At 59.0% G+C, this 13,144-nt stretch overlaps 1 protein-coding gene across 2 annotated transcripts in view; it reads right to left on the bottom strand.

Annotated features, from left to right (window-relative positions):
• Positions 1-12,916, bottom strand: part of MCF2L (MCF.2 cell line derived transforming sequence like) — an 87,258-nt gene extending 74,342 nt beyond the window's left edge. For both annotated transcript variants that reach the window (XM_060079620.1, XM_060079621.1), the window contains exon 1: positions 12,838-12,916. In XM_060079620.1, the coding sequence (XP_059935603.1) occupies positions 12,838-12,916 (79 nt within the window). The remainder of the gene's footprint in view (positions 1-12,837) is intronic.
• Between the last annotated feature and the right edge of the window lie 228 nt (positions 12,917-13,144).

Raw genomic sequence — 13,144 nt, 5'->3', positions numbered from 1 at the left:
GGAGGTGTGGGCAGCCGCCCGTCTCCTGTGGCCGAGGGCCCGCCGCTCCCCGGCAGCTCCCGCCCGCTGAGCTTCGCTCCCTAGAATCTGGCGACCAGCTGCAGCCAGGACGCACCATCACAGGGCGGCTACCCGCCCGCTGGCCAGCGCTTCCTCACCCCGCCCCGCGTGTTTACACACAGGATCGGGCCGTGCAGCTGTCCCAGCCTCGGTTCCAGGCACAAGGGACACCTCCCGGGCGAGACATCTGCGCCCTCCAGCAGGGACGCGCTCCGCTCCGCCCGGGACTCCCCGGAGGTGCTAATCGGACGATACCGTCCGGTCCCATCTGATGAAGGCCAGGGACAAAGAGGAGGGCGGCCACACTTGTCTCAGGAAGGTGAGGGAGTGGGGACACAGGCACCGCACCCAAGGCCCCTCTCGTCTCTTCCCGGACTTCCATTCAAGGTGTGCGTCTCTAAGCCGTGCGGGCGTGAAGCAGCAGCCCCACCTGGGGACCCCCCTTCAGAGCCCAGAGAACGCTTGTGCCGCCCGGCTGCCACGGTGGCCCTGCCCTGCCCACCATGGGGACGGCAGGAAGGCTCCCCTCACCCAGTGCTCAGAGACGAAGGTGGGCAGAGTCCCCAAACCCCAACCAGCAGGTGCCAGCGAGGCTCCCTGTTGCGCGGTGGATGGAACCCAGGCCGCACAGACCACGGGGCTGGGGCAGGCGGCTGGCGGGTGGGCCTGCAGTCCCAGGGCTCCTCGGGCCGAGACCCCACGGAGACCCAGACGCCTGAACACCCCGCTCTGTGTCCTCCTCGGATCTGGGGAAACCGGGGAGCTCGGAGCAGGCGGCCAGAGGAGGGGCTTCAACCAAGTTGCCTGAAATTCAAAGTAATAAAAATACGAACCACCACCAGATTTCCTCAGACTGTGAAGCGTCTCCTTACCCACAGGTTTGGTACGGCCCGTAGGGAGACACCTCCAGGCGAGGCTCTCCTCCGAGAAAAACTGTAACTAAAACAGCACGTCCCCTCTGTCCTTACAGCTCCCATCAGCTCTCAGCCGCGCGCTCCAAAAAGCCAAACGTGACAACCGCGGCAAGGTAAGTGCCTGCAGCTTCCTCCAACCCCTACGAAGATAAAAACCAGCTTCATGATGTAAAACCCGGGTGGGAAAAAAGACCCAAAGCACCAGGGCCAAGCGCTGACTGTACCTTCCCAAACGCGCGCCCACTGCGGCTACTCCAAGGAAACCGGGGCTTCTCGGACACCTTGCCGCCCACCTCTGGCCTCGGCACAGACCTGGGCCTGCGCCTCCCGGGCCCACGGGAATGGCAGCTCCGTGGCCTGTGACCTGGTGTCCTGAGCGTGATGGCGCGGCCCTGAGACGGCTTCGGCTGAAGTCAGGTCCCACTTCACACAGGCTCTCCTGGGACAGCAGGGGGAGGGGCCCAGGCAAAGGCCGGAACCACACTGATGCCTCGGCCGACTCTGAAAGGGCCTCACCGACATTCAGTGCCGTTTTCAACATTTTCAGATGCCCCGATTTTCCAAAAGAAAGACAACGTTCCAGAGACGTCACCTACTGAGTGTTCCAATGCTTCTAGTGCACACAGACAAGCGACTGCTTTCCTCCAGAATTCCTTCCCGAAGGGCCTTTTTTTGGGGCATGTGACCTTGCATTTAAACATTTCCCCTTTTTGCATCAGCTGCCAGGAAGCTCAAGGGGAAATTCTGCGCTCACTGGCAGTGATCAGCTCACCCATGCGCCTAAGGAGGGTTTATCTGCTTTTTAAAAAATCAGTCCTGGTTCTGTGCAAAACTGTCTGTGACAACCTGGAACACGTTCCCATAAAGAACTTTCAGTTCTGAGGGACACGGCTGGCTTTCCTGCTCGTCGGGACTCAGTCCCAAATGTCCCAGGGCAGCGTGCACCCTCCTCCCCACTGCTCGAGGGCCCACGGCGGGAAGTTCTGCTTCCGAAAGGGTGGCAGCTCCTTGTAGGAACAGGGAAGAGGCAACGATCAGGAAGCTGTCCCTGACTTCCTCTTCATGAACTGGTAACATCCACTCTGGCGATCAAAGAAAGCCACAGCCTCGCAGCCACACTGTCTCCTGCGCCCTCACCGTGCAGCGGGAAGTCTGACTCTGTTCATCCCCCAACTTGAAGGTGCTTCTCTCCACACTCACCCCAGGGAAACGGCTGAGGTGCCTGGGAAGGTCTGTCCATGGGACGCAGAGGCCAGCCTGACCTAGACATGTGCATGGATGGGTTTGCGAGGAAGGAACCAGGGCAAACGCACAGGCAGGAAGGAAAGCTGCGGCCAGACTGCTTCTATGGGAGCAGGAAAAAGTGATGCTGTGGGGACCCGAGAGCTGGGGCACTGCTCCTGCACGTCAAGACTGATCCCAGAAACGCCAGGCCAGACGGCGCGGGGTGTGGGGAGCAGACGCACAGAGCGGGAGGTGGAGGACGCACAGAGCGGGAGGTGGAGGCTGCATGGAACCACACTGACCAGGGGCCACACGTGTCACAAAGCAGTTAACTGCCCATCGTCCACTCTGGATCCTCATGACCAACAGGACGGACAGAGCACAGAACAAAGGCGTCTAATGTGCTAACCAGGAAAAGAGAAGCTGCTCCGGTCACATGGCCCCCTTTCCCCAGATCTCTGATGGTCACAGCCACCCCCTACTCCATAGAGAGAGGACCTTCGGGGCCCCACTTCATAGCATAGGGCCCCTGGAGCCCTAGATCCACTGCCCCGACGCACGCCTGGAGAGTGGGGGGGCAGACTCAGGCGCCACCCTTCCCCACCCCGGGCGTCAGGACAACAATTCAGTCCTTCTGGGGTTGGGGGTCCTGGGTGCCACCCTAACAGCCACAGCACAGATCCCCAAGGCCAGGGCTCGTCCAGTCAGGCTACTCGGGGACCCCGCCGCCCGGGTGGAGTGCCCAGCCCACCGCGGGCTTGGGAGGGAGACAGGAGAAGGTCTGATGCAGCACTCACACCCCTGTGTGCACCCGGCCAGGCGGGGGCCCACGCAGGCCCTGGTGATGGCCCCTCACGCTGAGTTTAGGGCAGGAGTCAGCGGACCTGGTGAAAGGCCTTGCGTCGTGGGCACTGACGGGGCTGAGCCCAGAACGACGGCCACGGAGCTGGCAGCGTGAGGCTGAGTCCAGCTCCAGCGGAGCCACGCGCGCAGCTCCGTCCAGTCGGGGTGCCCTGCCCCCCTCTCAGTGCCCCCCAGCACCGGGCAGCTGTCCGACCCTCCCCGAAAAGGAGAGGACTGTGGGCCGAGCCACAGAGGGGCCGGCTCTGACCTGTTGTTTCTGATGCTGCACGTTGCAGACACACGGGCGTCTGTCCTGGGAAGCGATCCCAGCCTCACGGCCGCGCGAGTGTGCCTTGGTCAGCACCCACCCTCCGCGCTCCAGGTCCCCGAAGGAGGAAGGGGCCCCCCGCCGAAGGAACAGAGCAGGGGGACGGGGCTCTTCCCTCCACGTCGGCCCCGTGGAGTCCCACTCCCGGGGCAGTTGGCTGGGAAAACCGTTCTGCGAGACCCACGAGGGTTTGTCCTGCGCCATCTGGCTGAGCCTTCACTGCGCCTGCCCCGCTGTGGTCCCAGCCAGAGCCCGGGGCCCTCGGGACAGAGGACGAAGTAAACCAGATAGGAGCCGCGGCCCAGCCTCAGTCAAGGCTGCCCAACACGGCTTTTCTATTCCAGCCTTTCCGAAAAGGCCTGTGAGTGGCACACATTTCTTTGGTGAAAGAAATATACAGGGAGCCGCCCACCCGCCAAGGGACCCAGGCGCTGGTTCCCACGCCCCGCGGCCAGCACCACCCGTCCCGCCTCACCGGGCTGTGGGCACCGTGAGGCCGCCTGACGCCTCCAGCACTGCAGCGGGGGAAGCGGGCAGAGCCTGCGCCGGGGGAGGCCCCGGGATGCGCCCTTCTCAGCCATCGTGTCGTCTCCCCAACAGGGACACAGCGGCGGCGGCGGCAGTGGGTCTTCAGGACGGGCTCACTCGAGGGCTGCCCTGCAGGGCTCCATCGGGGACACTCACTCGAAAGCCGAGCCGACTCAGGGACGTGGAGCGGGGGTGCCGGGCGCGGGCTGCACGCTGCGCTGGGACGAGGCCACGGGTGACCTCGGGTCTACCGTGCACGTCCAGGCCACGGTCCCCACACCGCCCGGCACCACCGGGCCACTGGGGCAGCTGCGCACAGGGGGCCTGGCTGCAGGGCGCAGGACTCGTCAGGGAAGGGCTCCGCGGTGGGCGAGGCTCGGCTGTCTACTTGCAAGTCCTGGGCGTTTCCTTCCTTGGGGGGTGGGGAGTTGTGGCGGAGCTCCCAGCCTCAGGGGCCGCCAGAGCCAAAGCCCCTTCCAAACTCAGGAAGCCTCACGTCCAAACAAACAACGTGGCAGGAGGGCCTCAGGGGACGCGGCCTGGGCTCTCTTGAAATAAACTGGCAGTTCCGCCCTCTGTCACTCCTGCAGCTCCAGCTCTGGGAGAGGAAACCCTAACGCTGCTTTGTTTGGCGAGCAACACTTTCCACAGAGAGACGCTGAGCCCGCCCCTCGACCGAGGCCCCCAGCAGGCCGCCCAGGACCGTCCCAGGACGACTGTGCTGCAGCCGGCGGCGGGCCGGGCACCCTGGGCGTGGCAGAGCCCTGCACGCAGCTCCCTGCCGATTACGCTGTGTGACACAAGAGCCTCCCCGGGCTCCGGGCGCTTACTAGATGCTCAAGGTCGCAGGGTGGGCGGGGGGAGCACCTGGGTGCCCTTGCCGGAGCCCGGGTGACAGGGCCGCACCACGGTGCCTTGCTTCACCCTCCTCCCACGAGCGCACCCAACATGACACGACACCCAAGCCAGAGCAGACGCCGTCCACGCTTGCGTTTTCACACCGGCTTCCCAGAGGAAACATGGTGCGTTTGATGTGGCACGTCCGGGACACAGGCCCCTTCCCGCAACCAGGGTGCAGCGCCTCGGGAACAGCCACATGGAAATGTGGTCCCTACGAACCCACGGACGCCGCCGCCACGGGGGACTGGGACCAGCAGCGAGCCGTCGCCCTGGGCTGTGTCCCTCCCCGTGTGTGCAGCTCGCACAGAGAACCCTGAACCCTGGGAGTCGGGCCGGTGAGTCAGAACTCGCCCCCGCGTGCCGGTGCAGACGGTTTATGACCCAGTACAGTCTTCCCACCAAGTGGCCGGGGTTAATCCGCTTTCTCCCAAATATCTAAGTGTTTTAAAGATGTTACTAATTAAACCCTTTTCCAAAAGTCTGCTCTGCGCTGGGGCCTCACTCACAAACTGCTGGTTTCTTTGTCTTGCACGTTTGCAGCCTCGGGTGTCCGAGCATCCTGAGACTCTGCGGGACTTTGCCAGCAGTTGGCGGGCGTTTCCTCCCCAAGACCCCGTGAAAAAATCACCAAGAGTCCTGAGAGCCAGGGCTCCTGGTAGGATGCTGGCCGGGGAAGCTGAAGGCCATTCACAAACCGGACTCACTTCTCTGGACCCAGGGGTGTATTCACACAACGTGGCCTCAAGTTACTAGGAAATTCCATAAATGGCATGGCTTTTGGCAGTAAAAGAGCCTTTAATTCTGCCAGGGGAGCAGGGAGTCATTCAGTGCAGGTCTGATGCCAAGTGAGACACTGGGTGATTGGAAATTCAACCCTCCGGGGGCGGGATGCAGGCGGGGGCAGAGGCGGCAGCGCTGGGCCCTCGGGCCACGCTCCAAACTGAGGTGCAAAAAGTGTGCCCCTCGCTCTTCTTGGGACACCGTGTACAGAGGGCAGCCCATGGCTCACACGTGGAGCCCGTGGATTCCCATGAAGCCGTCGCACCGGTGAGCACACCTGCACCCGAGGAGCCCCTGCCCCGTGGAGCGCGGACAAGCATGGCCCGAATGTCCACTTCATCCCTCCCTGGGTTTTTCCTCGACCTGGTGCCTGGCGCCCCTGTTGCACTGGGTCGGGGGGAGAGGGGATGCGTTCTGGCTGTGTGGTCGCGGGTCCGGTGAACACTGAGGTCCACAGGCGGCCACACACCTGACGAGCCCTCCTCGGGCTCGGCCCCATGACCTGGCACTGCTCTCGGCCACAACCTGTGGTCCCATAAGGTGACGGTTCCTGAGGCAGCCGCGCAGCCAGTCCTTCCTAAGTTGTTCCGTGTTCAGGAGGGGCGTCGAGTAGGGATGCTTTCTGTCATTTCCAGGCACGTCTTCCCTCTAACAAAGAAAGTTCTGGGAGCTGGGTGATCAAGGTAACCTGTAGGACTCATTATGGTTCTAAAACTCGGAGGCTTCTGTAACCCAGGAATAAAACCATGTGTGGAGAAACAGGCCATTATAGAGTCTGGAACTAGTTACTCTTAAAAACGAGCTTCTTTTTTTTTTTTTTTTTTTTTTTAATGCGGTACGCGGGCCTCTCACTGCTGTGGCCTCTCCCGTTGCGGAGCACAGGCTCCGGACGCACAGGCTCAGCGGCCATGGCTCACGGGCCCAGCTGCTCCGCGGCACGTGGGATCTTCCCGGACCAGGGCATGAACCCGTGTCCCCTGCATTGGCAGGCAGACTCTCAACCACTGCGCCACCAGGGAAGCCCCCAAAAATGAGCTTCTTAAATGATATGTTTAATTTCTTTAAATAAAGGATATATCACAACTGACTGACCAATCATGACAACATCTGGAGATGATGCCCAAGGCGTATGACTTTAGAAATCTCTTAAAACACAGATAACAGACGACAAGGTGATTTAGGCCCTTTCTAAGCTGTGTTTGCAAAAATCTTTCTTTCTTTCCTTTTCTTATTGGCTGCACCATGCAGCATGCACAATCTTAGTTCCCTGACCAGGGATCGGACCTGTGCCCCCTGCAGTTGAATCGTGGAATCTTTCCTTTTCTTTTTGGCTGCACCATGCAGCATGCACAATCTTAGTTCCCTGACCAGGGATCGGACCTGTGCCCCCTGCAGTTGAATCGTGGGATGCTAACCACTGGACCGCCAGGGAATTCCCACAAAAATCAAAGACACGGATTGGGACGTGGCTGGGCCCCATTTTACATAAGGGTCTTCCCTGTGCTGGGAACAAGCATGCAGCCCGCGAAATGCTCAGGTTCTAACACTGATCACGTTTAGTGATGGTTCTGTCTGAGGACTGTTCCCGGTGAAGCTTCCAGGTCCAGACAGAACGTCACCGTCACACTCCCATGGTGGGCGCGCTTGCCCTGCTCGCCCGGCCTCGGTCCTGCTCCCTAAGCGTCCGGTGAGTGAATGAATGAAAGTGCCCATAGGAATGAGTGACCTGTCAACACTAAGGGTGTGGTTTCAGGTGAAAAGAGAGTAGAAACTCTAGTCCTCCAGAACTGATGGGGGCATAAGGTTATAAAACTGATAAACCACGGAGACCTGCCATCTATGTGCATTCAACCACTTTCCATATTTTGTTATCATTTAAGTATCAAGTGACACGTTCCCCTTCTTAAGGATTCAGGAATCAAAACAGTAAAAAATTTTGTCCTTAAAGACAAAGCACTTGGGCTTCCCTGGTGGCGCAGTGGTTGAGAGTCCACCTGCCGATGCAGGGGACACGGGTTCGTGCCCCGGTCTGGGAAGATCCCACGTGCCGCGGAGCAGCTGGGCCCGTGAGCCATGGCCGCTGAGCCTGCGCGTCCGGAGCCTGTGCTCCGCAACGGGAGAGGCCACAGCAGTGAGGCCCACGTACCGCAGAAAAAAAAAAAAAAAGACACAGCACCCTTACAGAAGTGAAGTCCTATTGGGGGCATTTCACCGTCCCTAATATCTTGTCCAATATGCCATCATTTGGTGACATTTTGATACCAGTTCTTTCCTTTGCTGAAGTAAGTACCACGGCCACGCAGATGATGATGAACATGAGGAACTGGTCATGCTTTGGGGCTGGGACTCATTTCTTTCACACTAATAACGGAATAAAGCAAAAACCCAGAGCATTTGTTGAAACCCCAATTGAGACACGTTAAGAGGCACTTATCTCGAAAGCTGAGAAAGAACAACCATCTCTTTTGTATTTTCAACTTTAAATTTTCTTGGAAGTCTCCTCCCCAGAGTTTGACTTCCTCTCCTACATGTGCATCTGTGGGGTCTGAGCTGGGGAAAGGGGTCTGGGCCCTGGACTCGCCCGTGCGTGTCTTCTGCACACCTGCCCCGCCTGGGTCATCGGCCCGGCCCCCTCTCCTTTGAGCCAGCTCCCACTCCCCCGGGGCACTTCCTTTTCCTCCTCACTCGCCTGGAGAACCCCCACCTTTCATTACTGGGATGTTAGTCAAATGGCTAGTTCATAACATGCATAATAGAGGCCAGGGTGTGGCGAGCCCTGAGCACAAAGCCCCAGCTCTGCACAGGGCAAGGGGGTGTGAGGCTGAAGGGAGCTTCTTAATTACGTGCTGACTTCTACTTGGTAAAATATAATTCTTCCTTTTATTAAAACACAAGATTTTGACAATCATTTGCTCAAATCTTAAGTCCTATAGAGGAGCACACGATTTCTTTGACTCATTAACTGCCCACATTTGGTCTATTTACGTGTGGGAAAAATGCAAACTCCAAAGATGAAAAACCAAACACCTAACAAAGAGATATTAAGTGAATCCTCAGAGTTTTCCACCCACCAGAGCAGAAAGATCCAGGTTCCAGCTGCCGATCGGCCGGGGGACGCTCACCCCAAAATCCCCCTGCGTCCTCATCTCGCGGGTTCACTCTCTGAAGCAACCCAGGAAAAGCACAACTTCCCCAGGAAGAGAACAGTCCCCACATCTCGAGGAGACGTAAAGCCTGGCGCTTTTGAAACCTCAGAGGCGGTACCCGGCAAATCAGAAAGACAACCCTGCTCAGTCCTGGCGAGGAAACCGGGGCTGCACCAAGCGTCTCAAGACAGAGGACAGCGGCAAGGGCGGGTGACGAAGAAGGCACATCCATGAAACTTCAGGAAACGCTGCCCTCAGCACCACTTACGTGCTGCACTGTGTGTGTACGCTCTTCAATTAAAGCCACTGTTTCCACTTTACAGAGCTGAGAGATGCAGGCTATGCCCCCATCTATCATCCTGAGCAAAGCCCCTAGGAAGTGTGTGCCTCCTCGTAGAACTGAGAGGGGGCGGGGAACGGTGACCGCCCTCCTCGCAGGGCCGATGGGAGGGGAGGGGGGCCGGGCCGCCTCGCTGGCTGTAGGACTCAGGCTGGTGTAGAGAAAAGGCAGGTCAGCCCCAGCCATGCCAACCACAGGGTGTGGGCACCAGTCAGGGCTCCGGAGGAAGGGGTGAGCATCACCAGGGACCCTGGACACAGAAGAGCCAGCAGTAGGCCTGCCACGCAGAAGGGAGGACGCCCCCTGCCCAGGCAGGCACATCCCCGAGGGACCAGGCACGGCCAGGGCAGAGCCCGCCGTGCGCCAGAAGTGGGCGCACTGGGGGCGGAGGTGACCGTCCTGGGCTGGAGCCAGGCTGTCCCAGGTGGGGCGGGAGTGCAGAGGGGCGGCAGCGGGACCACCACGACCCGCCGCAGAGCCGACCGGTTTCCTTAGGAACAACCCAGAGCGCAGCGGACTCCGCGGGGTGCAGGCCGCACAGGCGAGGGCAGGTTGGGGCCGCAGCGGCGCCTCCCCCAGGCCGTCAGGCTCCTGCACGTCCTCTCCACCCCACAGTGTCTGTTTTCCCTACAGAGAGACGGCTCGGGTCAGGACTGGCACAAAGCTACGTCCGCTTCCCTCTGTTGGGGCTCTCTAGGGCGCTCAGCGATAGGACCCCTACAAAGCCTCCCTTCTTGCAACTGATCACGGCTTTCAGAGGACACGGCTGTGGGACGCCTGGGTTCTTAAAGGGAACAGGTCGGACACGTGAACACCATGTACTCAGGTGCTACTAGAATGATGGTGCTGGGATAGCATCCCTGCCCCCAACAGGCCGAGTTAGCAGCTGGGACGGCAGCTGGATTTAGCTTCTTGCACTGTGGTTAACGGTGGTGTAAAAGATGGGAGGGTGGGGCCGAGAGGGCAGAAAGGAAGACGTCTGGACGAAGAGCAAGGGTCCCGGGGCTGAACTGGAACCGGAGGAGTGAACGGCCTCACTGCTTACGTCCTGATGCAAACCAATGATTTGTTCCTTCAACATGCAAAGAGCTAGGAGTTGTTAGTCCTCATTGGAGACGTGAAAACTCTGAAATATGACAGAGCTTCTACCTCTACTGTCCTGTGTGCAGCCTCGTCCATGGGTCCATCCATCCACCCACCCACCCATCCATCCTTATCCATCCGTCTGTCCGTCCATCCAGCCATGACAGGAACTAGCACTTGGCTCAAGGTCAATGAGTGGAGAAGGCGGCACTAGATTTAAAGACTTTTCTACTAAGTGTTTCTCCAGTTCTGCTTCCTGGACCAGCACCATCAGCGTCACCTGAGAACTTAAAATGCAAATTCTCAGGCCCCTGACTTCCTGAATCAGAAACTCTGGGGGTGGCCCCGGAATCTGAGATGATTCCCTCCAGAAGATCCAGATGCTCCGGTTCAAACCACTGTTCTCCTGCATATGGGCAAATGCTTACAAGGACTCAATCCATTAGCATTTCTCCCTCAAATGTTTCTTACTTTGTCACCACTTACTGCAAATTAGGGAGAAAACCAAAACAATGAAAATGCTGGGAAAGGAGCCCAACAACATGGAAGGGGGTCCTGGCCTTGTGATTAAAGATTGAGTTCGAGAGTCCAGAGAATTTAAATTCTCAAGGTCAACAGCCTCACAGGCCACATGGGCAGCAAGCGTCAGCCTCCCTCACAGGCGGACTAACCAGATGATGACAGCCCTGGAGGGCACGGGGCCACAGTAACCCTGAAGCTAAAATCAGGCGGCAGCACGTCCGCAAGCAGGCGAGAGAAAACGCTGCCGGTCCAGCGTAGGGCCTCGGAGGGTCCAGCTCCACGCAGGGAAACTGCCACCCAGCCCTTGGAGGGCTCAGGGTGCCCGAGCCTCAGCTCTGAACCCCCTCCCCTGAATCGCGACGGCAGCATCCAAGTGACCTCTGTGGCCTCCAGACAGAGCCATTCTGCTACGGATGGGGCTTCCTCCGAGGAAGTGCTGGGGATACAGACCTGAGCTGGTGGGGGGTTTACAGTGACCTGTATCCCCGTTCCCACAGGAGCACGTGTAGCCCGCCCACGCTCGGCGGGGGGCCCTGTGTCAACACTGCGCACGACACACGCCCGGCGCCGTGTCTCACAGCCTCCGTCCGGTGGCACCTCCTTGCTGCAGGAGTGAAAAGTAGGTTTGTGCTGAAGGAAGAGGCGGCGTAGTGGGAGGGAAGCAGGTCTCTGCCAATCAAGCCCGATGGGGTGTTCCTGACCTGACGTCTGATGACCTGGATTTTAGAGTCTTGGTGAGACTGGAGCCGGGAGCACAGGTGTGTCAAAGGACACACCTCGGGAGCTGCCACTTAGAGCGAGGTGATGGTCCCCCGGGGCGCGGCTCGCAGCACGACTCGGGGGGTGGTCAGCACCTCCCCGCTCTGGGCAGGAGGTCTTTTCACAATTCAAAGTGCACACGCGTCTCCCGAGCTCACCAAGAAGCCTGCATCCCTGAAACGCAGGGATGACATCACTCTTGGGAACAGTTCCCGCTGGCTCTGTAATCCCAGCTCCAGCCCAGTGCAGGGGCACCCGGAACCCAGCCCCGTGCCCTTCACCTCAGCTGCACGCCGCATCCTGCACCCAGCGAAACGCGACTTGCGTGTCAGAAAACGGGGTCCCTTCCTAAGAATAAGGGGCCACGTGGCACAAAACGGCTTTATTTGCTTTTGACCCATTTACAATAAATCCAGTAGCTTTAATCACAAAAATCACCAGTAAAAACAATGTCTCCCAAAGTCTCGGTTAGACCATCACACACAGTGTGTTTACACCGACTTCGTCATCGCTTTGCTCTCCAAACCTGTGGGGGCCCGTGCTCATAAGAGAGGGGTGGGGGGATACCACGCCCCAAACCAAGTAACCTAATCTCTCAGGAAAGCATCATTCAGACAATGAGGCCACGGTCTATAACGCAGGGCGACGTCAGGCAAAAGGCTGGCAACTCACTGTTAATGATACCCGCTTATTTCCTACTCATTTCAAGGAAAACGAGCCCAGGCCGATGTGCCCCTGCACACGCAGCAGGAAGGCTCAGAAGTGACCACCTGAAGCAGTGCCCAGCGCGGCCTGCTCAGGGCTCTCCGGAATCCAAACGAACCCCCTGGAACTTCTCCTCAAAGCTAATTGTGAGTCATCCTTTACTCCGGGCAGAAAACGAGCATCCAGTCAAGCTGTGCCCCACTCCACACCCACACCGCGTTCCAACATCTGTCTTAGGTGCGAATCATATTTGGTGGAGAGAAGAACTACCTGACTGACCAGATTTTCCCTCCTCAAAATGAGCTTCTGACGCTCCACCAGCCCTACACCAGCTCGAAACGCCTGGGCTCACGTTATTTTCAGGCCACAAACACGTACGCTTTCTCCATTGCGACTGTAGCCATGAAGCCAAAATGCGGGTCGAATGAGCATATTTCAGACCACGGCTCCACGTACAAACCTGGGGTCTCCCAGGAAGCCCGTCACCACTCTGCAATTCTGTCCACCTTCCTAGGCGGAATAAAATCAGGCTGACCGGCCATGGAGCCTATCAGCTGCCAGACCAAAGCCGTCCTTCTGCTGTCCTGTTACCTCTGCTTGGAAAAAGAAATGCAGGCTGTTACAGAAAAACCAGCCGCATCTCCCTAGACTCAGCACATGATGTCAAGCTCAAGAACGGGCTTCAGGGCCAGCGGCTCCGCCTACCAGTGCGCTTGGAAACCGCATTCAATCTCTGCACCATTTCCTCCAGGGCCATCTCTTCATTTCTCAGCCAGAACCTCATCCTGAGACCGAGCAGAATGGTCCCGCAGCCCGGCTTTCCTCTGCACCAGAGGTGCTTTATGGGCGGGGTAGGCGGTGGGGAGGGGGCCGGCAGCGCCGCCTTCCCGGGATTGGTCCCCGAGCCCCGCCAAGGGGGCGCGCCCTACGCGGGGTGCGGGGAGCTGCTCGGCGGAAGCGGAAGCGGTGCGCGCCCCGCGTCTCCCCGCGGCCACCTGGGAGCCCCGCGAGT

The sequence above is a fragment of the Mesoplodon densirostris genome, chromosome 17 (assembly GCF_025265405.1).
Source record: "Mesoplodon densirostris isolate mMesDen1 chromosome 17, mMesDen1 primary haplotype, whole genome shotgun sequence".
NCBI classification, from domain to species: domain Eukaryota; kingdom Metazoa; phylum Chordata; class Mammalia; order Artiodactyla; family Ziphiidae; genus Mesoplodon; species Mesoplodon densirostris.
This window is presented reverse-complemented; position numbering and strand designations above follow the sequence as displayed.